This window comes from Poecile atricapillus, chromosome Z (genome assembly GCF_030490865.1).
Source record: "Poecile atricapillus isolate bPoeAtr1 chromosome Z, bPoeAtr1.hap1, whole genome shotgun sequence".
Lineage (NCBI taxonomy): Eukaryota > Metazoa > Chordata > Aves > Passeriformes > Paridae > Poecile > Poecile atricapillus.
In genome coordinates, this window is record NC_081289.1 from 131892284 (window position 1) to 131914892 (window position 22609).

The 22609-nt window shown below is 36.2% G+C and overlaps 2 protein-coding genes across 2 annotated transcripts; one reads left to right on the forward strand and one right to left on the reverse strand.

The window, feature by feature from the left end:
• The first annotated feature begins 705 nt into the window (after positions 1–705).
• Positions 706–8283, forward strand: SELENOP (selenoprotein P). The gene is made up of 5 exons (XM_058827782.1): positions 706–857; positions 2353–2556; positions 3739–3951; positions 5518–5635; positions 6506–8283. Exons 2-5 carry the CDS (start codon positions 2366–2368, stop codon positions 7166–7168), a joined length of 1185 nt encoding a protein of 394 aa, XP_058683765.1. The 5' UTR covers positions 706–857; positions 2353–2365; the 3' UTR covers positions 7169–8283.
• Positions 7808–20943, reverse strand: CCDC152 (coiled-coil domain containing 152). Its single transcript, XM_058827783.1, has 8 exons — positions 20857–20943; positions 19698–19803; positions 13490–13558; positions 12418–12482; positions 10855–10957; positions 10034–10161; positions 9027–9113; positions 7808–8466 (listed from the first exon to the last, which is right to left on the reverse strand). The coding sequence occupies exons 1-8, from the start codon at positions 20941–20943 to the stop codon at positions 8344–8346; spliced, it is 768 nt and encodes a 255-aa protein (XP_058683766.1). The 3' UTR covers positions 7808–8343.
• Positions 20944–22609: the final 1666 nt, after the last annotated feature.

The following is a 22609-nucleotide window of genomic DNA, read 5'->3' on the forward strand; positions in this document are numbered from 1 at the left end:
CACATGTAACATGTACATTGAAGGAAATCAAAGCAAAGCAAGCTGCTGTTGAAGTAAAATGCATGGATAAACAATTCTCTCATCAAGGAAAGAGAATAGGGAAACAGTTTAACATGGATGTCCACAGATACATTGGTGATCCTGGGGTTAAGAAAACGTAACAGTGAAATACAGAGGCTCAGGTACCTACTGCCAGCAGCTAGAGCTTCATAGCTTTCATGTAGCTACATTGATTTAAATGGCTGAAGTTCTGGGCTTTAACTTTCAAAAAAGTTGAAGAACTGGAAGGTTCTACTGAGAAAACTTTGAAAGCAGAGTGATATAATCAAGAGCAGCTGGGCCAAAGGAGCTCAGTATGCACATGCCCTCAGACACAGCACAACATTCTCTAAGGCAAATATCAGATAAAGCGTATGAGACAAAACCTGCTAGCTCAGCATTTTTGTAAATAGGGAAGTACCTTCCCCCCCTCACTGTGGTTACCACTGTGTTCAGAAAATAATGACTCCTTGGCCCATCCCCCTCCTCTGACTGTACCACTACCATCAGCTGACTGGGGTGACTGATAAACTGCATAAAAAGATATTTGAAGTCATGACAGTAAAAATACTTTGCTGTTATGCACAATAAATGGTTTCCACTTGGGATTAGTTAATGGAGAAATATTTTGGGTAGTTTTGCTCAAGAGGTTTCGTTTGCTTGCAGGGACGTTCAGAAAAAGTTCCCTGAACTTTGAACCGTATCTGCAAAGTGAGATAAACAAGAGCCATATAAATACCACAGCCCTTTTCCCCACACTGTTTCCTTCTGCGGCAGATCCAGGCACAGCTGCCAAGAAGGGGGAGGAGGAGGAGAGGGTAAGTGTGCTGGGTTTGCTGTGAAAGAGCTTCATGACTTAAGATTTGGCAGAGTGTTTGCTTGTTTCTTTGGCTGAAAATTCTGACTGTGGAAATTTCCATTGGAAACTAAGTGGAAAGTTGAAATATGAAGAGAAGTATGAGGCAGGCTCTCCTGCAACTCACAGGGTGGACATCTGTTGCTGGGTGCTGCATACTGGTGCTGCAGAAGGCTGCTGTAAAGGCAAGGAAGGAGATCAAAATGTCATGAGAGTGTCATGTGTTTATAAAGGATATAAAGGCAGGAAAGAGTGGAAAAAGGCTGTGTTGGTATATACTGGACCACAGTTCAGTCTTCATAGTACTTTACCTAGAATGTCAGGAAAGAAATGTCAGGGACAGCTGGCTTTCACAAATGCAGCAACAAATGACTCTTGTTTTAAAAGGTCAATTATTATTAATCTTTTAGGCTATGACAAGGTGGCTGAAACATTATTAACTGTCATAAATCAGAATTTATTATTTCCAAACTATTATTATATGGTCACTGTCAGACTTTGATGTAAGTGGTGAAGTTATATAATCCCACAACCTAGGAAATGTTGGGGAGCAGCTTTATAATTTTTTACATTTATAATTTTAAATATTTCTTTATAATGGGTGTTTAAGCCAAAATTGAGATGTTAATGGAATAAAATGAAAATGTAACTATGGAATTTCTTATATGCTTTGATTTTCATAAACAGTAACTGGACTAAGAATGGATATGAGATTTCATAAGATCTGAGGAATCCTGAATGAAATTCAGTTTTCATTTCTGGTTTTTGTAAAATTGTTTCTAGTGCCTGACTTCTTCATAGATTTTTTTTTTCATTGGGATCCAGATACTCCAGACTGACTTGCAAAAATTTTTAATTATTTTTCTTTATTTTCTACTATGTTCTGTAAGACTTTCTGGGTACTGAAATCCACTATTGGCGCATGTACTTTTAAGATAGTGGAATTATTTTGGAATCTGGGGTGAACTGGTCTAGATTCTTCCTGACATAAATAGGCTTACCACAGTTGATTTCAAAACACAAGAAAAAAGCCACTTTAAAATCACTGAAGTGTTAAAAATGGTCAAAAAAAAATTACAAAGAGAAAAAAAAAACTTAGTCTGATTAGCAATGCTAAAAAAATTTCCAGCTATTCTGAATGTTTACTTTGTAGCTGTTCAAACACAATAACAAAAAAACCCAAGAAACCTTCAAGCAGTACAAAGGAAAATACACCTACCTCTATTATAGAGGAACTCCACTGGATAACTAAAGAAATTGAGCAGAAGACAAGGTGCTCAAAATTTATTCTTACAGGGATTTGTGTTTTTTTGGCTTTTTTTTTTTTTTTTTGTTGTTTTCTTTTATTTATTTTTAAACTGAATGGAGTCAATATGCTGCTGTGTTTTCTTACGGGAATTTCAGTCTGAACTTTGTTTAGGCATTGGCCTTACTTCGTTTATTTTCTCTCTTCTCAGGTAAAGCCCAGCCATGTGGGCAGGTCTGGGGCTAGTTCTGGCCCTCTGTGTCCTCCCAGGAGGAGGGACAGAGATCCAGAACTGCCAGGAGCCCCCAGAATGGCGTATTGGGGAGGAGGACCCAATGTGGAACTCCAGAGGCTCGGTGACAGTGGTGGCTCTCCTCCAGGCTAGCTGATCATTGTGCCTGCGGCAGGCTTCCAGGTAAGTGTGTCTCATCGCAGTTTTTGCTGTCCAGCTGAGAATACTACGTGTGCCCTGCCACAGATGCACTCCATCAACTCTAGCTGCCCCAAATGCCACCATCACAGCTGGCATGTGTGACCCAGTGACCAGGCTCACTATCAGCAGAAGGGTTCTGTGCCAGTGGGTAAGATTCTTTATCTCTTAATAATTGACCTATTCCTGACTGACAGATCATCTTCTCCAAATTATGTTTACAATGTAATAGTATGATCCACTTGACATTAATGAAACCCAAACCACAAGAACAGCAACAGAACCAACAGCAACAGATGATTAATGTAGCAAAAATAGTGAAGCCAAGAAACATCATGATTCTTTAACATGGTCACCCTAAATAGAGAGAGATGTGATCACTGGTTTCTTATGTAAGATCTGTGGGGGAAGAAATTAATCAAAACTTGTGCTTTTAATGTGGCCTTTCAGCCTGTGTCCAGAGATCCTACATATATTTAAAAAATCCAGAAGTTAAGGTAAATACTGTCCTTTCAAAAAAATTGATGAAGCATTCAAGGAAGTCATTAGTGTTAGGTTCTCATCCAAGACCTGGGACAGTGATGCTCTATTTTCTAGAACTTAATCCTTGCAAATAAGTAGCTAGCATGACAGTAACAATAGTAATAAAATCATTTTAAGCTGACCCAAATAGGAACTTAATAAAGGTTTTATTTTTGATTCATTTAGGGACTGCAAAATTATTTTGGTTTAAAAGTTCATAGTACCAGTTTTAGATTTGGATTTTAGTCGCAGTGAGCACACCTAAGTTTTCCTCTCTAGGCTGCATGACTTATCATAATAAGCTTTGCAAGTTTATTAAGAATTGGATTTAAAAACATAGAGGTAAATCTGTGGCCCTGTCAAAGTTAAAAGTGGGCTTTGTGTTTGGCTTTCAAGGTCGTTGGTTTCGGTTCTTACATTTTACAGAAAAATAAAAAGAATCTTCCACATTCTAAACTATTTCCTGTAACTGAAAAATAGTTTTCTAGAGCAATTCCATAGGAAAGATACAAATGAAAAGGAAGAAACTCCACATCATAGATCTATAATAAGAGCACGATGGAGCATATTAACTCTTACGTCAAATCTGTCAAATCTCATGATTCTCTAATGGTTTATGGTCTTGCTTCTTTACATTGCCATTAGTTTGGAGGACCTGCGGGTAAAGTTGGAGAATGAAGGACTGGTCAACATCTCGTATGTGGTTGTCAACCATCAGGGACCTCAATCCCAGAGGGAATTTCACCTACTAAAAGAACGTGTTTCAGACTACATTACTGTCTACCAGCAAGATGAGCAGCAAGAGGATGTCTGGACTACTTTAAATGGAAACAAGGATGACTTTCTCATCTATGACAGGTGTGTGCTTACAGACAAACATGGGAAAACATTCACATGTACTTTGAGTAATGATTTGTAAATCTCTGTATTATTTCATTGATGTGCAAATAACAAAGACATCGTGCTCAGCTTTTAAGTTGAACTAGGTAAAGTACTAGTATTTACTGGAAAAACAAAGTTACAAAAGCAAAGCTTGCATTTGCATAAGTAATTTTTGAATATTTTTTTTTCTTTATAATTAACATGGATTTAGATGATCATTAAATGAGTGTAAAATTTGGTAATGTTCATGGTTTTATAGTGTTTTTATTTTCAGATAACTTTATTACATTCATGCATGTCAAAGTTTTATCTTTTATTTCATGGAAACTTTTTGATGAGAGTTGTTGAAAATGCCATGTAGACATAAAGAAATTTAGTCTTCCAGTCAAATTTAAAACTTCAGAAGAAAATTGCTTTTCAATATAAGATTTTGCCCCAGGTATATTTTGGAAGCACCAGTAGGTAATTAAAATCCCAGTTTTTCAATTTTGATGTCATGGTAGTTACTGAGTAGTAACTCAGATAGTTACTACTACTTGAAAAATTCTGCACTTCAAACATGTCTATCCTTGTTACTTTATATTACTGTTATGAACATTCCAAGTTTATTCTAAACCATAAATAAGCTTAATGAAGAGTTAGAAAGTTATTCTTTTTCTCTAATGTGATGAATTTAAATTAGCTAGATTAAGTCTGTGGGATGAAACTAACACTGGAATGAATGATCTTGCATGTTACAGCAGCAAGTATGCCCAAGTAAGGAAGGCTGGTGTCATACAACAGGCAAACAGAACAAGGCTGTATTCTGTCTGGGAGCATTTGGAAAGTTGACCAGTTCTGTGCTGTCAACACACAGGACATGTGTACATTATGAACTGGTTTAATGACCATGATCTATTATGGTTCTAGGAGTCTGTGTTGTTATTGTGCCTTAGCTGTGAAAGCTTTGTCTGCTGCTGGTTTTAAACATGCAGTCCACAGTGGGGAGCTAAGGCCAGGGGACTGTGTGTTGGCACTGAACTGCCACTGTGTACAGGTTCTGCATTTACTCCAGCTCCTTTGAGCAGATCAGTTGTGTAGTTAAGTGTGTATCAGAACACTCAAGTGCAGACATGGGGCAAGCAGGCGCCATAACAATCCTCTCATGTACAATAAATCAGTAATGCATGTGCACCACAGTGCCCATCCCAGTCAAAATACCTTAGTATTTTAAATAAAAACACGTGGTAAGGATGCAGCAATCACTATGCAAACAACCCATCTCATTGTCCCAATGGGTCTGCAAAGACTGCACCTCTGCCAGCCTTAAGTGCCACTAAGGGAGAGGCAGTGAAGTTACCACATCAGCTGGAAATCATGCTTCACATACTGGCCAGTGCAGGTGAGCAGGCAAGAATTTGTAAGGAAGACACTGGATTTGCCTGTGACTGGAACAGAAACACTCCCCATGGAACTGGTACAATGTGGGTGGATTGGTGCAAGTAAAATGAGATATCATAAGAAGAGAGGTTTAATTGTAGGTATTTGTATTTCTCTCCTTAGATGCGGCCGTCTAGTGTACCATCTCGGTCTGCCCTACTCCTTCCTGCATTTTCAGTATGTGGAAGAATCCATTAAGATTGCATACTGCGAGAACAAGTGTGGAAACTGCTCCTACACGGTATTTTCTTGTCTCATTCTGTGTATGGTAGAAAAGAAAACTGGATATGATTGGTATTTAAAAAATGATTTCAGTGATTAATCCAAAAAAATTTCTAATTTACACATTTCATGTATCTCAGCAGATAGCTTTTAAACATTTTTCTAAGTGAATTAGATTTGGTTTCTAATAGACTGATTGATTATCTGAATTCCTGTCCTCGATAGAAATGCAACTAACTGTCAGAAATGTAAATTCAGTCTTGGAGGGTAATTCAATTTGTAGAGCTATATAGAGGTAGTGAGCAATTAACTACTCTAGTTTTGTAGGATGGGTAAGTACATAAAAACCAGTATTTTTTTAAAACTTGGGAATCAAACTCAAACTGGTTTGCATTACTATTCATTGTAGTTGGCATTTGAACACAGTTTACAAAAGTTATTTTAAAAAAGGTGATACAGTACAAGACAAACTATTGTTACTGCTGTAAAAGAAGCTTTTTTCTAATGCATCATTGAAGATCAGAAATGCTTTTAAGGATTATAATGAAATGTAAATACACAGTCATAGAAGTTCAATGAGAATAATAATTTTGATCCCATTGTGCAGTGCTCTGGCTAAATGTAGACCACATACAGGTCAGATGTAGGATCTAGGATAAGAGTACTTGTTATTGGCAATTACTGAAATTTTAATTGCTAAAAAGCCCTGTCTAGTTGACAGTAGTGTGACAACAGAAGGCTATTTTTGATATGCTAATACATTCTTCAACAAAATAGAACAAATAATTTAGGAGTGCCTTTCATGCTCTGCAAAAATGTTAGTTAATATTTTACAACTAGTTTAATTGAATACAGTGCCCTGTATTTAATGCAAGTGTCTGTTTTGCAGGAACCTGATATTGATGGTGTATGTGAAAACATCACTAAAAAAGCAGGTGAAGAGCTGTCAGAGATAGAACCCAAGCCAACAGGTCAGCATTCCCATCCCAACCTGCACAGACATGGACACCACCATCGCCGCCACCACCACCACCACCATCACATGGGCAGTCGTGATCCCAAACACGAGGACCACCAGGCTGCTTCTCAAACTGAGAGACATCATCCTCACGGCGGCTGGCATCACAGGCTTTTTGGCCGTCACAGACATGATCAGATAGGTAGTCAGGAGCACGTAGACACTGCCCCTCCAGGAGAAATTTTGGAAATTGCACAAGATAGAAAACTACGAAAGAAAGGGAAAAACAGCTGCAAAAACCAGTTAACTTGAAATTGGGAGACAGGATCAGACTCAGCCTCTAGTAGCTGATCCTGTCATTGTCGACACCTTTTGTTTGAAGAGCTAGGGAATTCTGTCACTTGACAGTGTCGTGGTACACTACCAAATTCTTGCAGGTGACATGGGCAACTGGCAGCAGAGGACATCACTGAGTCTTGACAGTGACGTCTGCTCTCTGCTGCCTGACATTCACCACCAGCAGGAGCAAGTGAAACTAGTGACACCTGACAGTGACAGGAAAAAGCGAGAAACTGATCCTGAAAAACAAACTAAGCACCTTCCAGAAACAAGGGAGTCCCACTAACTCAGTTCTTATAGTTGCAAGAGCAGAAAACTGAACAAATTAAGTGTTTTCACTGCCCCAAATTCAAAATTATACTGACAGGTATGGGGATTTAAAATATTGCAAAGAAGTGTAATTTTAGAGCAGTGCTCTTAGAATAATAGAATATCTGTCAAATTCCATCAGAGAAAAGCTTCATGATTTAAAGGAATTTGGTTGACCCCTAGTTTGTTTTTCAGTTCCACTGGGAAGGTGTCTGCATTCTTGATTAATTTGTCTTTCTTGTTTCTCTTCTAACATTCTGCTTGCATTTGTGAGGACAGGAGCATAAACTATGACCTAGGGGCTCCTGTCGGATGTTTTGCAATCAAGAACAGAAGATAACCAAGACAGATATTTTAATCATTTTTTATTAAGATGATATATTCAGAAGTTGAGCTTTTTGGTTTTTTTCTAACCTGGGGATACAAATCATGTACAAGCAAAACTTACTCCTAAGCAATGTGACAGAATAATTCCACAACAAAAATGTAATATACAGACAGTAACTGCTTTATTTTCAAGTAATAGATAGATATGCTTAACTTTTGTGGCTCTTAGATACAGTAAGAGGGTCCATTAACACATACTGCTACTGCCTGTAAAATCCTACTCAATCAATAAGCAAGAAGTAGTGTTAACAACTCACAGGCAGAATCAAAAAGAGGGTGGGATGAAACAAGTTTAATCTTGGTGTACTGTTGATCTTTGTTTATAACAGTGCTGAATTTGATAAATCTGTTTCAATTAGTAACAATATATACCACTTAAACTTGTATAACTTCTCTGTTTGTAGCCTAGCATTTCTAATGTTTGATTAAATGAATGGAAGTAAATCCAGTTTGAAGGATTCCTGGATGAAGAAAAGAATATTCATGAAAAGAAAACTGCTATGAAAGCATACACCATAATTAATGATGGTTTAATAGGGAAATTACTACTCCTACAAAACCTGAATCTTTTTATTGTGAATGCTGATTAGCAAGAGAGTAGTTCTGAATGTACACAGAATACATGTCTTTGGAATATCTGACAGGACTGTTTTCAATAAAACATACTTTCTTCACATCTTGTTTTTATTTTGAGATGCACAGTTTGAAACACTGAAATACTTCATGTCATTTACTCAGAATCTCCTCCGTTTTAAGGACAGGTCTTGGCCTTTATTAAGACGTTGCTCCAAGTCTCTTATGGTGTTTCGGAGAATTTCAATTTCCTTGTTTTTCTCTTCCTGGAGATGCTGCAGTTTCTGTAGAAGTGCAGGCAAAGGCTTAATTCTTAAATATCACATAAAATTACATACTGGTACATTTTGCTACTGTGTAGAAGATATATTCTAATAAAAATATTTTCCATGGTATTTCATATCACAAAATTACAAAAACTATTTCCCCAGAATCCTCTTTTTCTGCCATCCCAAAGTCTTGTAAGCCTACAAAAAGAAAAACCAAACCAAAAAAACATCCCCAAAACAAACAAAAAAGCCAACCAAAAAAAGCAGCATATGCAGAGTTTATATCAGTGTCACTGATGGCAGCTCTAGTTTAAGTTTCCTGATTAACAATACTGTAGTAAGACCACCTCAAGTGTGGCTTTTTGTTGTTGCTTGCCCTCAGCAGTACCAATATGTCGAGAGCCATGACAGTTGGAGCTGATGATCTCAAAAGCCTTGTCCATCTTAATTAACAATTTTGTGAATCCAGTCGTGTGTACGTGGGAGGGGGGTATGGGAGAGAACAGAGAAACCCCAGGGAATTTGTGCTTCAAACACCCTGAAACAGTATCTGTGTGCTAAGTGAAAGCACCTACCCTTCGATAGATACTTTGTGGCAAGACTGAAGCATCTGAAAAGGACTTGGTGGTTTTATCCTGAGCTCTTGCCAATTTAGCGTTGAACTGAAAGGATCAGGCAAAGACAAACCGGTAAGAATGAACAGGGAAAAAAGTAAAAAGCTATTCTAAGTATGTCAAGGGTCATTTTCACTTTTTATTAGTTGCATTTTTTTACCTGAGAATTAGTAGCAGTAAGCCTTTCTACTAATTCTAGGAAAAGGAAGCTACTTATGCTTATTTTAAAAAGAATGCAGTTACAAGCTATTTTCTTCAAAAAAAGCCTCAAAGTTTTGGAAAAGTAGTAGAAATACGATAAACTAAAACCATATGGATAAAAAAAAGACACTCCTGAAAAAAGAATAAAATCGAAGGATTCCCAGCAACATATCTACAGCAGGAGAAAATACAGAGAGTGCTAAAAACCTCCAAAACCATCATTCTTCTCTTATGTTCCAAAGATAACTCAGCCTGAACACTCACATCTTAATTCTTTTTTGATGTGTGAACGATTTGAAGTACTTCCTTAATTCTTTCTGTTATGAGAGCAGTTTAAAACATGAGCAATGAAATACATGTTGAATGCTCTTAAATCTCTGCATGATTAGAAATTTTCGTTGGAATTTTATTTTAAAACATATATATTCTCCCCATTCAGAAATTAAAAACAAGAAAGTTAAGCAGAAAACATTGTTGAATTTTTTAGTATCTCAAAATCTAAAAAATTTTCTAAGTAATTTAATTTGGAACAAGAACAGAGCAACCTTCAGTCTCCCTATACCACAGATGGATCTTGACTCCTGAGCAGGAATGAGTTACCATTGTAGAAGGAAGCACCTGCCACTGATCCTCGTAAAGACAATAAATAATGAAGTTTTCTAGATTCCATCATATAACTTTGTTAAGTACTAATCAACAGTTTTTCACTACATAGGTTTTTCTACCCATTGCCTAGTTCATCTTTAAGTCAGTTTTGTAATGCATACCTCTATCTGCAGTTTAATTATTTCATTCTGCTTCTCTTCATTTTGAATTTTCAGCTGTCTAGTTAGCTCTAATATTTCCAGTTCTTTTTTCTCTCTCTGTTCTCTATACTCCATTTCTTTTACTTCAACTAGCAACAGAGTAACACCAAATAATATGATTATAGAAGATGTTTAGGTGAAAAATTAACATAGTTTTCCAAATATTAAAACTTTCTTGAATATCATTTCACTGGAAGACAATTCAAGCAAAAACCATACTGAAACTATATGAAAATCACACTGTCCTATCCCAGTCAGATGGTGTCTTTTTAAAAAGCATCACAATTTACAAAAACTCTATTTGTTGCTTTTACCTATGGATGACCAAAAAAATCCTGCTTTTTAAGTTTATGTCTCTAATGGAGAAAATGAGCACAGAAGTCAGTTTTTCCTCATTGCAGTATTATTTATTTGTGAATAACGTCCTTCTGTGCTGAACACAGATAGGACATTCTAACAGCAGTCTAACTTACAGTTCAAAGCAAAGTTCCAGTTGCCAATTAACCTAAAATTTCATTCCTTCAGATTTTTAGGCCCACATTCCTGGCATTTGTTCTAACTATTTGGGAATTTCCACTCATCCTGTGTTGCTGTACTCTTGCTTCATTACCACTTTCTGCTCTCTTCAGCAAAGATAAAATTCCTTTAAACACTGCCCACTTCTAGTGTTCACATGTTTCTGCTAAGAAGTGGAACTGATATTTATCCTAAACAAAATGTAGCATCTACAGATGACAGCCTGTTTTATCCATTGTAAAGTATTCTGTCTTCAGAGAACTTACATTTTTTCCTCATATCACAATTCAACTGTGTTATTTCTAATTTGTGGTCTTCCTCTTTGTTTTTAATTTCTATCATGAGTTTCTCAATTTGATCTTTATACTCCTGTGAATGTAAAATATTTTATTAAGATCTTGCAGTTTCTATGCTCCTAGCCTTCTGCAAAGCACAACCATCATGTAAAAATATACAGCACTCTATAATTCAGTACTTGTTTTATTCTCAATCTTGTAAATTTAAATGCCCATTTATTTCTTACACTGTCTGGCTGAAGTCCACAGATGAAAACGAGCAGATTTCATTGTATTAAAGCTATCTGTTAATATTAAATTAGAAACTGTACTCCTTAGGAGGACAGGCAAATGGAGAGGTAATATTACTTTCCTGAGAACAGATTCTGAAAAATGATGCAGTTAGTTAAGGGACTACAGTTTCACCTTTGTGGATTTTTGATCTAGGAGCGCATAATTCAAGTGTGAATTTTTTTAGTATTGCTTAAACGAGGGATTCCAGAACTTCATGTTGGCAGCAGTAGACACATCAGTGATACCAGCAATAGCGATGCTGGTGGCACTGACACTCAAAGTTTGAAGATGACAGTTATAAATTTACTCCAATAACTACTCCAGAATTATCACTAGCTGCCACTGTCGAGGTGCTCACTCTGAAGTTCTGGTTGCAGCCTTCTGACGAGGTTGCTACTCACCAGGGCAGTACCTGAGGGCACTCACAAAGGTGATCACTGACTGGGGATGAGTATATGGAGACATAGTCTGCACCTTCAGAACAACACCAGGAGGTCCCACCATGCTCACATGTGTTTAATGGGTGCAATAATAGTTTATCATATCCTTTGGAAGGCATTTCTTATTTTTCACTCCAACAATCAAGATAAAAGGTCTACTGGTATAAATATTAATAAATCTTAACTCATAGTACAAACACAGGCAAAGAAAATCAGCAGTGAGATTTCTGATCTTAAACAGATAACAGATCTGCACTCTTCACACAGAGAACTTTGAAAATAGAGGTTATGACTAGCGCTGCTAGTTTTACCTTCTTTCCAAAAATGAGTGCCATAGATAAAAAGTAAAGAGATAATGTATGGAACTTATTACGATGTACAGATAAGAAGTAGAGACCTATTATCTTTGGAGTGTTCCTGAATAAACTGGACAAAATTCAAACCACTCCTGATTCTCTGTCAGCATAACCAGGCATCTTCAATGTGACGACTGTATTTCCACACAAAAAATTATTTTAGTGCAAGGGATTAGAATGGTGAAGGTGAAGTTCAATTTAAGGCTAAATACAGTTAAAAAACCCCCAAGTGCACCTCAGATTGAGCCAAAACCCTCAGCACCAAGAAGTTTTAACTTCTCAGTTCTCCTAACACCCCACATGGATATTGTCATGAGAACAACCCTTTTCTTTTTACACAGGAAAAGCATTAAGAGAAGAGCAACAATAAGACTATCAATAGCAAACCCTAAACAAAAAGATATGCAACATAATAGAGATACAATATTATTCCTCTACCTAAAGAATGATAATTTGTGACATACCTCTTCACAGGTCTTTAATTTATCTTCCAAGATGTGAATGGTTCCCTTCAGTCTATCATTTTCATCTACATAAACAAAAACTATATGGTACACTAAGAAGTACATTTTGACAATTTCTTTAGGATGAAAGCACAATACGGAAATTGCTTGCATTTTTTGACTTGGCTGAACTTTGAGAAATTTTTTTTGTGGCATAATCATCATTACAGAACCACATACTGTCAGTCTCCATTTTTTAACAAGAAAAATAATAGTTTAATCATAATATTTGCCTGGTATAACTACTTAGAACTTTCTTTAGTCTTCTGATAACTGACACACTCAAGAAAACCTAGATGCAAAGTTCTTTGACTCAGAAAATAAAAGGCTATTATCATGGCCTTGAAACAAGTTTCAAATTGAAAGATGCAAGTTTTTAAGTACTTGTTTCCCAAAAACTAGAAAACAGTATGCAAACACAGAATTTAGAGAAAATAGATGGATTTTTTTATTATTAATATCAGTTTGAGTATTAAAAACATGCATATACTGCCAATGTTAGAATTGGATATGCTAATATGCCTGAATGCATAATGATTATAAAACTAATTTCATGGTGTACTGCTGAGCTGTAATATAAAGATATAGCAGATATTTATATACTTTATTTTCAAGTAAAAATTATTAGTTATCAAGTATATGTGGATAACAGCAGTAACATTTAATAACACTATACACAAAGGATTAAGACACTTTGGTTTAACAAAGTGATAAAAACTGTGCATAAATACTTGAATAGTCAACAGCTGAATGATACTTTCTCACCTTTTGTAAAATTGCCTGTGTTATACTAAAATTAATTTAAAGCTGAACTATTGATTAAAATAACCCTCCTGAGGCAGTTTCTAAGTAAGAAAATGGCAGTAGACATTTATTACTGCACAATTGATTTTAGATAATTTTTTTTTGTTTCTCTTTGCCTGCCAGTAAGTTTGTCTGAAAAAAATCAGTAAATATAAATGAAACAATCAAATGCCTGGTCATTCAAAATGACAGTACAGCATTTATATAAAATAACATTTTTTGCCTTTACCTTTCACATTACACTGGTTTTCAATGGTTTGTGTTAGACCCTTTATCACATTCTGTAGAGTACTGCATTCTGAAAGAAATGAAACATCCAGTATTTTTGAATAGTGTCTTCACAAATTTTCATTTTGTTTACAAAATTTTCTCAAATATTTTATAATAATTTTGGTTAAATATTACCCTAAATCTTTTTTCTGTCTGTAGAAATAAGTTATTACATGGTTACTGCTTAATACTAGCTTTTAGTTTGATGATTGACTAGAATCAATTTTATGAAGCAATACAAACAATTTCATAAAACTTATTACATGTTTGTTTCTAGTCAGAAAACAAGCACCTTTTTGTTTTCTGGGCAGTACTAGAATTTTCTCAATCAGCCTTCCAGCAGTTTGATGTATTTAATGAAACTGAAACTTACTTTCCTTACAGTATTTCTTTCTCAACAAGACCAAAAGTGTCCACTCATTGCAGCCTCTCACCCCTTTTGTACCCCTTTCTTGATGCATGTAACCTTCATCTTGTGGCTCAACAGAAGCTTTGAGAGATTCAGAATATGTGCTATGCCTCCACTATTTAATTTTATACAGGAGAATTACACATGCAAGTGCTTATCAGTTTGTGTACTTTCATAATTTTATTTCATCATTTTATTTCTTAAACGGTATTTTTAATATTCAAACACCGTATGAACTTCCTATAATACAGGATTTGGTTTTCATTAAATATGACTTTTATCCCTTACGTTCATTGTAAATTTATCAGTAAAGTCGCAAAACTGTCAAAGCTTGAGAATAGTGGGGGCTCTACAACTGATGTTGCTTAATTTTAAAACTTCTCTTTCTCTTTCCTGAGTACCACCGCGTTTCTTAGATGGCTTTTAATTTCCACAACACAGAAGTTCGCTAAATAACAGTTACTTGTCTCATCAGACTACAGCCCTTTTGAAAACTGTCTGTCGTGTAAAGATTACGTTACAAATAATGAAGTGAGGAAGATGAGCTAAGATCACAGCTAACAGGTTCAGTTTTCCGCTCAGTCTTTTTGACCGTCAGTCTAATCGTCCATCAAGTCTGCTTTTCACGCAGCCGTGTACGTTAGCCAGATACCTTCTCCCGTTCCGTGCTTCCAAAGAAAACAGTAGAGGGAGCACGAGCAGCGCAAATACATTGCCTGTCCTTCAGTTCCTGAGCCGGATCAAAAGCAACTGCGGAAAAATCCTGCTCAAAGTCGGAATGACGAGATCAGCACGCCCGCTTGTACCAACTAGTTCTACTACAGATTTCGTCCCACTTGAAAATGTACGGAAATAAACACAGATTCTTGTAATCCATGCAAAATTTGGAAAGACTTCTGAGTCAACACTAGCACAGCAGCTAGTTTTTAAAAAGAATCACAACTCTTTAAGTGTAAGCCACTCTTTTGTCCAGTCCCAAGAATATCTGCTCATCTTTCTTAGTTTTAAAGGACATATCTCAGCAAATCTCATTTGTACTTAAAGCTGTGACCGGAAAAAATTCCTGGGAACCCACAAGTTTTACTTGCCTACATTAAGGAAAAGAAGCAGAATTTTGCTTAATGTTTGCAGCCTTGTGGCCCCTGTCATAGCATCTGCTATAGATTCTGTGTAGTTCCTTCCCATAAGGAATACTGCCTACACACATAGAAGACTGAACAGCATAAGTGTTCATCTGCATTTATAACCGATTTTTTTATAGGGCAATTACATCAACCACTTCTTCCTTTTAAACCTTAGAAATGCTAAATAAACAAATACACAACCCTGAATATGTTAAATAGAACCTCCTTAAGCATTTCAAAATGCTTAAAACAAAAATGTGATTGCTTTCTTTCAGAAAACTATATTAGAATTTAATTCAGAACTGTAGCATCACAAGAGTCTATTTAGCTGCCATAGAAAAGGTTTAGGAGTAGAAAACAAAGATGTCAGACTTGTATCTGTCTAAAATGGATCTGCAATGATGTACACAAAACAAAAATTGTTGTTTAGAATCTCATCTTTTTTTAGCAAAGAATGTATCAAGAGAAAATAAAGTTAATTTATGACCTCTCAGAGAGTATATACATTGTCCAAACTATCCACCTTATCTTGGATATAAGTGTTTCACTACCTGCTACCTCAATATTTAGATGTTTTCTTTCTTTCTTTGCATTTCCTTCAGAATTTCCAATCTTTTAATACCTTAAACAATTCTAGGAAAGACTTTTGACCAGGATATCAAGGAGTTCTCAGGTTCTCACCTGGAAATTTTTTTGGGGTGTGAAATGCCTTTTTTTTTTTTTTTTCCCCTTAAAGCAAAATGTTCTTCAGTCAGGATAAAATTCTACATCCTCCACCCCACTACCACTAGTAGCCACAAACCCTTCAGGGTAGGTGGAACAACAGCGTTCCCTTCCACAGCACTCTTTCTTCCTGTTACTCTTCTGTAATTGGACCAACTCTTCAAAAGATACTTCAGGAATTGTGGCTGACTTGGGTTCTGGGGAACAGCTTGGGACATAAGGCTGGGAGAAAACTTTTTCCAAGCCACAATTGACATTATCACTCTATAAAAGCCAGTCTCACAACTACAGTCTGTTCAGATAACGACTGCCAGAGTAAAGATTGAATCAATCAGTCAATTGAAATCAATGCTGTATTTGGTCCCTTGTGCCTCTCCAGAGCTGCACAGGACCCCTCTATAAGCTCATCAATACTAAAGAGGGTCTAGCATCTCTTTTAATCCCAGAGTGCTTTGACCTTCCAAAAGGTTTTTGTAAAAGATTGAACTATTAGATGCGAAAGTTTTAGTACTCTGATTCTGAATACCACATATGCTATTGCTTCTTTTGAAGGGTCAGAGTGGAAGGTCAATTTAATAAAGGTGCAAAGACTATTTCTATCAATTGCAAAAAAAAAAAGAAAAATGGTTTAGAAATTATACAGACTTACTAATTTATAATCACTACATCAGCCTTTCACATCATTTTGAAATACTCCTAATGTCACCACCACTTTTCACAGGCTCTGCTCATCTCCAGTAACATGTTAACTGTTTACCTGAAGGTTCCTGTGACAGTTATGCCAATTTTCTGCCCAAGACGTTTTTTTCGAAGCTTTGACTTATGAGCATCAATAATGAATACAGTTCAAAACTATAAACTTAGAAGCATTTCATGCTCTGGTATTTGATAGGTTTACCTTATTGTTAAGCACATCAATTTAATAGTTTACCTACTGGTAAGTACAGAATCAGAGAATGGGTCCTTACTGGGTCATCTGGCCCAACCTCCCTGCTCTGGCAGGGCCATCCCAGAGCACACTGCACAGGATGGCAACTAGATGGCTCTTGAATGGTTCCAATGGGGGGGACTCCACAACCTCTCTGTGCTTAACATAACAGAGCAGCCATGATAATTGCCTTTATTTCTAAATACATTGTGTCCCCTTGGCATTTTATTCATATTTTACTTCATTATCATCAAATAGCTTTCAGAATCACCTCTTGGATGTCTTGCATTGTTCAAAGTTCCTGGTTTTCACTTGTTTTTGTCAATGTTACTAATATCTCTGCAATAACTCTTACTCATTGACCAGGAAGGACACTTGTCTTCCAGAAATTCTGCCTCCTATTTATATCTGCACTATCCCTATGACTTCAATATTGTTGAGATTTGTTTTTTCCTGACTATCCCTCTTGCTGAAACATTAGTTCATATTTCGGGCTGATTGCTCTGGTATTTTCACTTGGACTTCTTCCACCCACACTTCTTTCTCCATCCTGTGTTTCAAAAGAAGCTCCAGAGGCTATTCTCTTCAGTTATATCGGCATAACTATCTCATCAAATAATTTCTCTCTTATCTCATGAAAGTGAGGCAATACTGTTTACAAAGCTCAGATCTCTCTTCTGACTTTTGATCTGTTTTCAGTCTGTTCCTCTCACTTGCTGGAGTCATCCCAGATGCTCTGGTTTCCTGAGTTGTCTCTCTTACTTTCTCTGCTATCTTTTATACCACAGATTCTATGGTAAGAATTATTTCTTGGTTTTGCTCACCTTTTCCCTTCCTTTTTTACAAACTGTTTTATGTAAACCCACTCCTTTCTGGTTTCATCAATTAAGAAGCCTCTTCTGTTTCTGAGTGACTGTACTGCACTTTCTGACTTCTGTGCTTAATAAGGAAACAAGTGTTCTGACTCAAACCAAAGTTCCATCCAGCTCACTATGCCACCTTCACAATACACACTACAAAATAATTCAGGAAAGATGAAAAAAAGCTAGATAAATGCTATCATTAGCACATCCTCTCAACTTCCCAAACACAGAATGAGGGGGGACAGTGAGAAATACTGTCTTTGTGTTTCAAAAATTTGTTGTTTTCTATGATTTTTTTCCCAGTCTTGTTGGATTAATGTATACTTCTGTTATCCACAGGCTTCTGTGGAATTGATTTAACTTTATTTTGTAATGTGTGGAAAAGTTCCTCCTTTTGTTAGCTTTAAATCAATAAACATGCTTTGTCTCCATATGTTTTTTTATTACATTAGACAATGAATATTTTATTCTGTAATCACTTTCTCTATTCCATTCACAATTTTACAGCTTTGAGTCACATCATCTCTATTCTTTGTCTTGGCTGAAAAGTTCCCCGTCAACTGAAGTATTCCTTCCGTTGTTCTAAAATTGTGAGCAAACCTGTGAAAGCCCCATGTGCATCTTCCCCCATGCACCCTTCTGCAGGGGTTTGGCTGGGCACAAGGCCATCTTAGAAAGAGTGTAGATGATGTAATTGAAGAAAAGCTGGCAGCAGATTCAGAAATAGCTGTCCCTCCTTCTCATGGTAAGGGAGCTGCTTGCAAACTCAGGCTTTAGCCCTTGGCCTATGCAGCCACACACTAGACCCTGGTCATGACCTAGGGAGTGATTTTTCTGGCTTGGTATCAGACCTGCCTCATCACTTGCGACCAAGTAGAGATCCTTGGGCCATGTCTGGCCTTTGTTACCATTTCTGAACTCCATTCTGACTCAGCCTCCTGAGTCACTCCCATCAGTACAGACTTGTTTGGCAATGTAGACTTTTGGCTGACCGCGCCAGTTCTTGCTGGGCCAGCCCTGCATGGGCACAGTGGGAGTGAGCCTTGCATGGTTAAGCCCCCTACGTCCATAGTCTTTGTTACAGGAGTGGCTTCTGATTCCTTATACCTTGCTCCTTACTAGCAATACCAAGCCTTGCCTCCTTCTCTGTTACCTTTTCTAGCTCTTCTATGTCTGTTTTGAGATGTGTGGACCAGAACATCACACAAAAATCACAGACTTCACAGAGTCACAATGCTTATTTCTCTTTTTTTCTTTCGTAATCATGCCTACCACTGTGTTTGCTTCTTTGTCTACTAATATTTTAAGGGAATACAAATATTTTAAGAGAACTGTTTAGAGGACACCAAGACCTCTTTCCTGAAAAGCAGCCAACTAACATCAACCATTGTTTATACAAAACACCTCCCATTTACACTGCTACTGATCTTCATCACTCCTGTCATTCTGTACCATGAGTTTTTTGGTATATCTGAAGATACACCAAATGATTATCACCATAAGCAAACTTCACTCACTCAATAGCTCAATTTCAACACTTTCTGATTTTGCTAAATTATCCAAGTCTCAGTGGATATAAATGAAACCCCACTGGCAATCTCCCTCCTGTGTCCTACCCTGCTTCCCAACTTCCAGCAGGCTGACTTCCCAGAGATGAAAGTCCTACAAAAAGACACACCTTTCAGCTACTTTACAAACTACAAAAGAATAAGCAACCACAAATCCATGCTAAGCACTAGATATTGTTTCTCATTTCAAATACTCATCTACCATCAGTTCTAGAATAAAACAAATCTTAATTTTATAGTTGTCTCTGTATTTCCTCCTTTGTTTCATAACTTTTTAATTATGATTATAGACTTATAACTTTCATCTATAAATGGTAAATTAAATTTTATTAGCATCCATTGAACAGTCTAAATCCTCATAAAATTAATATGGATATGAATATGTACTATGAGATGGATTTCATTACATGACTCAAAATTAGGCATTACTGCTTCTCCCACAGTTTCTTAGATCCTTGATATGTTATTTTTTATGGTGGAAAATAATGGAAGTATCTCTCAGAACTTCTTGAATATATGCAAAAATCATACCTTTCTAACAAAATAACTTACCCTCTTTTACTGATTCTTCCTTTGATTGGCTTAATGTTAGCAATCTGTTACATTTTTCCAGCTGATGAATCAGTAGGTTATTCATGTCATTAATTTCTGATATTTTCTAGAAAATTGGAGAAAGACTAATATTATATTAACATGTTTTCAGTTTTGAGTTTTCAGTGAATAAAAAACTTAACAATTCCACAATACTGCAACTGCAGTCCAAGACTGTAGTATTTCCCATTCAGGAAATTCTTTTATAGAGAAGAATGAAGAAGACTTGAGATTCTTTGTATTCCAAGTTTACCCCACAGAACTAAGAATGCTGACTTACATCATGACTTATAAACTATTTTCCTCTCAGTTTTGTAGCCCAGAGTCTGGATCAATCATCTTTGACTGAGGTTCTTTCTACAGCTTTGCATATGAGACTGTCAGTGCTCTTGCAGAGCAACAACTTGAACAGTATATAGGGAAAGGAACTGGTATAATAAGTTTATTCCAAGAGAAATGCTAAATTTATTTCAGGTACTTCTTTTGTATTACCTCTAGTATGGATTTGCTGACCAGGAAATCAGCAGAAATCTGATCAACATCAATATCAATCTAAAAGGAAACACAGTACTGATTTTCCTCAGAGGGTCAATCTTTTAAGAAATGACACACATATAAGATAAAGGAAGGTCAATACATATGAAATGTAGGCACTCATGCTCCTGATAGGGCAATGACATTTTTCTAGAACAGGGAACAATTTCTGAGAGGATACCCCAGCACTAGACCACCTGGTCTAGTGAGAGGTGTCCCTTCCTGCAGAAGGAGGTTTGGAACTAGGTGGGCTTTGAGGTCCCTTCCAGCCCAAACAATTCTGTGATTCTATGAAAGCAGTGTAATACAGTTCATCTTCATCTTCCACACTCTTTCTGAGAAGCCAATTTGACCTCTGGATGATGGAAATTCTATCACAGAAACAAAGGCTTCTCAGACTTCACAGAATCCACTCCCATGACTCCAGGATACGGTCAGTACAAACAATTTTCCACATGAAGTTGGTATTACAAGGCATGACAGTAAGCTGAGACAACTTAAAGAAATTTTCACTCAAAAAGATTTTGAAAATGTCACAAAATAATTATAGATTGCAGTCTCAACATTTTTTACCTTCTTCACTTACCTCTTCTATCTCTGAGAAGTCATCTAAAAGTTTATCAAGGTTCACTACACTGGTTTTCTTCATAGTTTGTTCATCACTATGATTCATTTATTTCTGGACTATATAATCAAATGATCACTAGATATAAAAAATAGATCTATAAATGAATATATTTCTCATTCACACCATGTAAATTCTTAGGCAAAAATATAAGAAGAACGAAGAAGACTATTTTTTAAAATTAAAACTATTTTTGTATTGAAGCTAAACTTCAGGCTATTTAAGATCTTGCATTTCTAGGAAATACAATGAATGTCAGAAAGCCTAAACAATATCTTCCAAAGTGGTATATTGCGGTTGAATTTGGAAATTTTCTGCAATTAAAAAGTTAGCCTGGACCTAGTTCTATAGAGAGAATAATGCACCAGGCACATATTAAGGCAGCATCTTTTACCTGTGTAAATGCTCTAATACTTGACTACTGAGGTTTAAAGGCACTTACATATTTTCTTAAAAAGTGTTAAATCAGTAATAGGCACTGCAACACATCATAAACCTTGCTGCAGAATAAAAATACAGTATTTTGATAGGCACCCATATAGTTCCAGATTTTTAACACAACACCTAATTTTATAAATTCTACTTACAGAATCTTCAACATATATTTTCAAGATGGATCTGAAATACATGACATGAATGCGTCTAAAAATATTCAAATTATCTCTCAACATCAGGTTCTGTGAGACAAAAATTCCAATACCAGTAAACCATGTGATCCAAACAAAATCACCACTTCTATGTGGTAATGTGTGAACAGCTTTTTTTAAAAAACAGAAGAATTGTAACCAGGGAGATGAACCAGAAGTTAAAATGTGTTCACTACCCAGAAACCGAATGAGTTTCCAGACAGAAATACTGGCAGTACAGTTAGGTACAAATAGGTAAATGCACAACACTAAGCAGAAACCAAAATTACATAAATGAATAATTTATAGTAATTTAATATTGACAAGCTTTTATGTATAACTTCTTGAACAAAGCAGTAAGATATTGGTTCTGTGTGTTTAATACTCTTTTTCTTGTGCCCACTCTTTCCTCAGTGAGACTAAGACTAAATCATAAGCCAAAGCTCAGTTTTTAAAATTAACAGTTTTCAGAATATAGTAAACTTTGAAAAATTAATGCTTCTTAGTTAAATTAACGGGGGGGGTTGTTATTTTTCAATTAATTAGTAATCTCAATGGCTTGTAACTTACTACAATGCAATGATTTGTTAAATTGGGGTTTAAAATATGTATTCAGGACACTCAGATTTTTAAAACAATTACATATCTTAATATTCTGTTAGTTGATAATCTAAATGTACACTATGAATGTCAATCCTTTGACTTTTCCAGTCCTTATTATGGGCAGTATCTTATATTTTTCAATCACCATTTTTTTCATTATACTTTTAAAACTGTGTTGCACTCTCCACATTTTGACAGAGGATAGAATTCAGGGAGCTGCAGTGTTTTGCTGTTTTGTTTGCTTCCTTATTCTATGGCATCACTTTTTTTCTCAGAAGACAGGATGTTCTCAGCAGTTGGCAACAGTACCACTGGGTACAAAACTCCTGCTGAACTGGAACACTAAATTAAAAATAATTTTGTATTATTAATGCTGTATTTTTTTCCAGCAGGAAAACCCATCACTGTTATTTTTGTACATATTACTATTATATGTTATGTCTTCCAAAGGCATTTTTGTTAAACCTCCCACACCTGATTTGAAT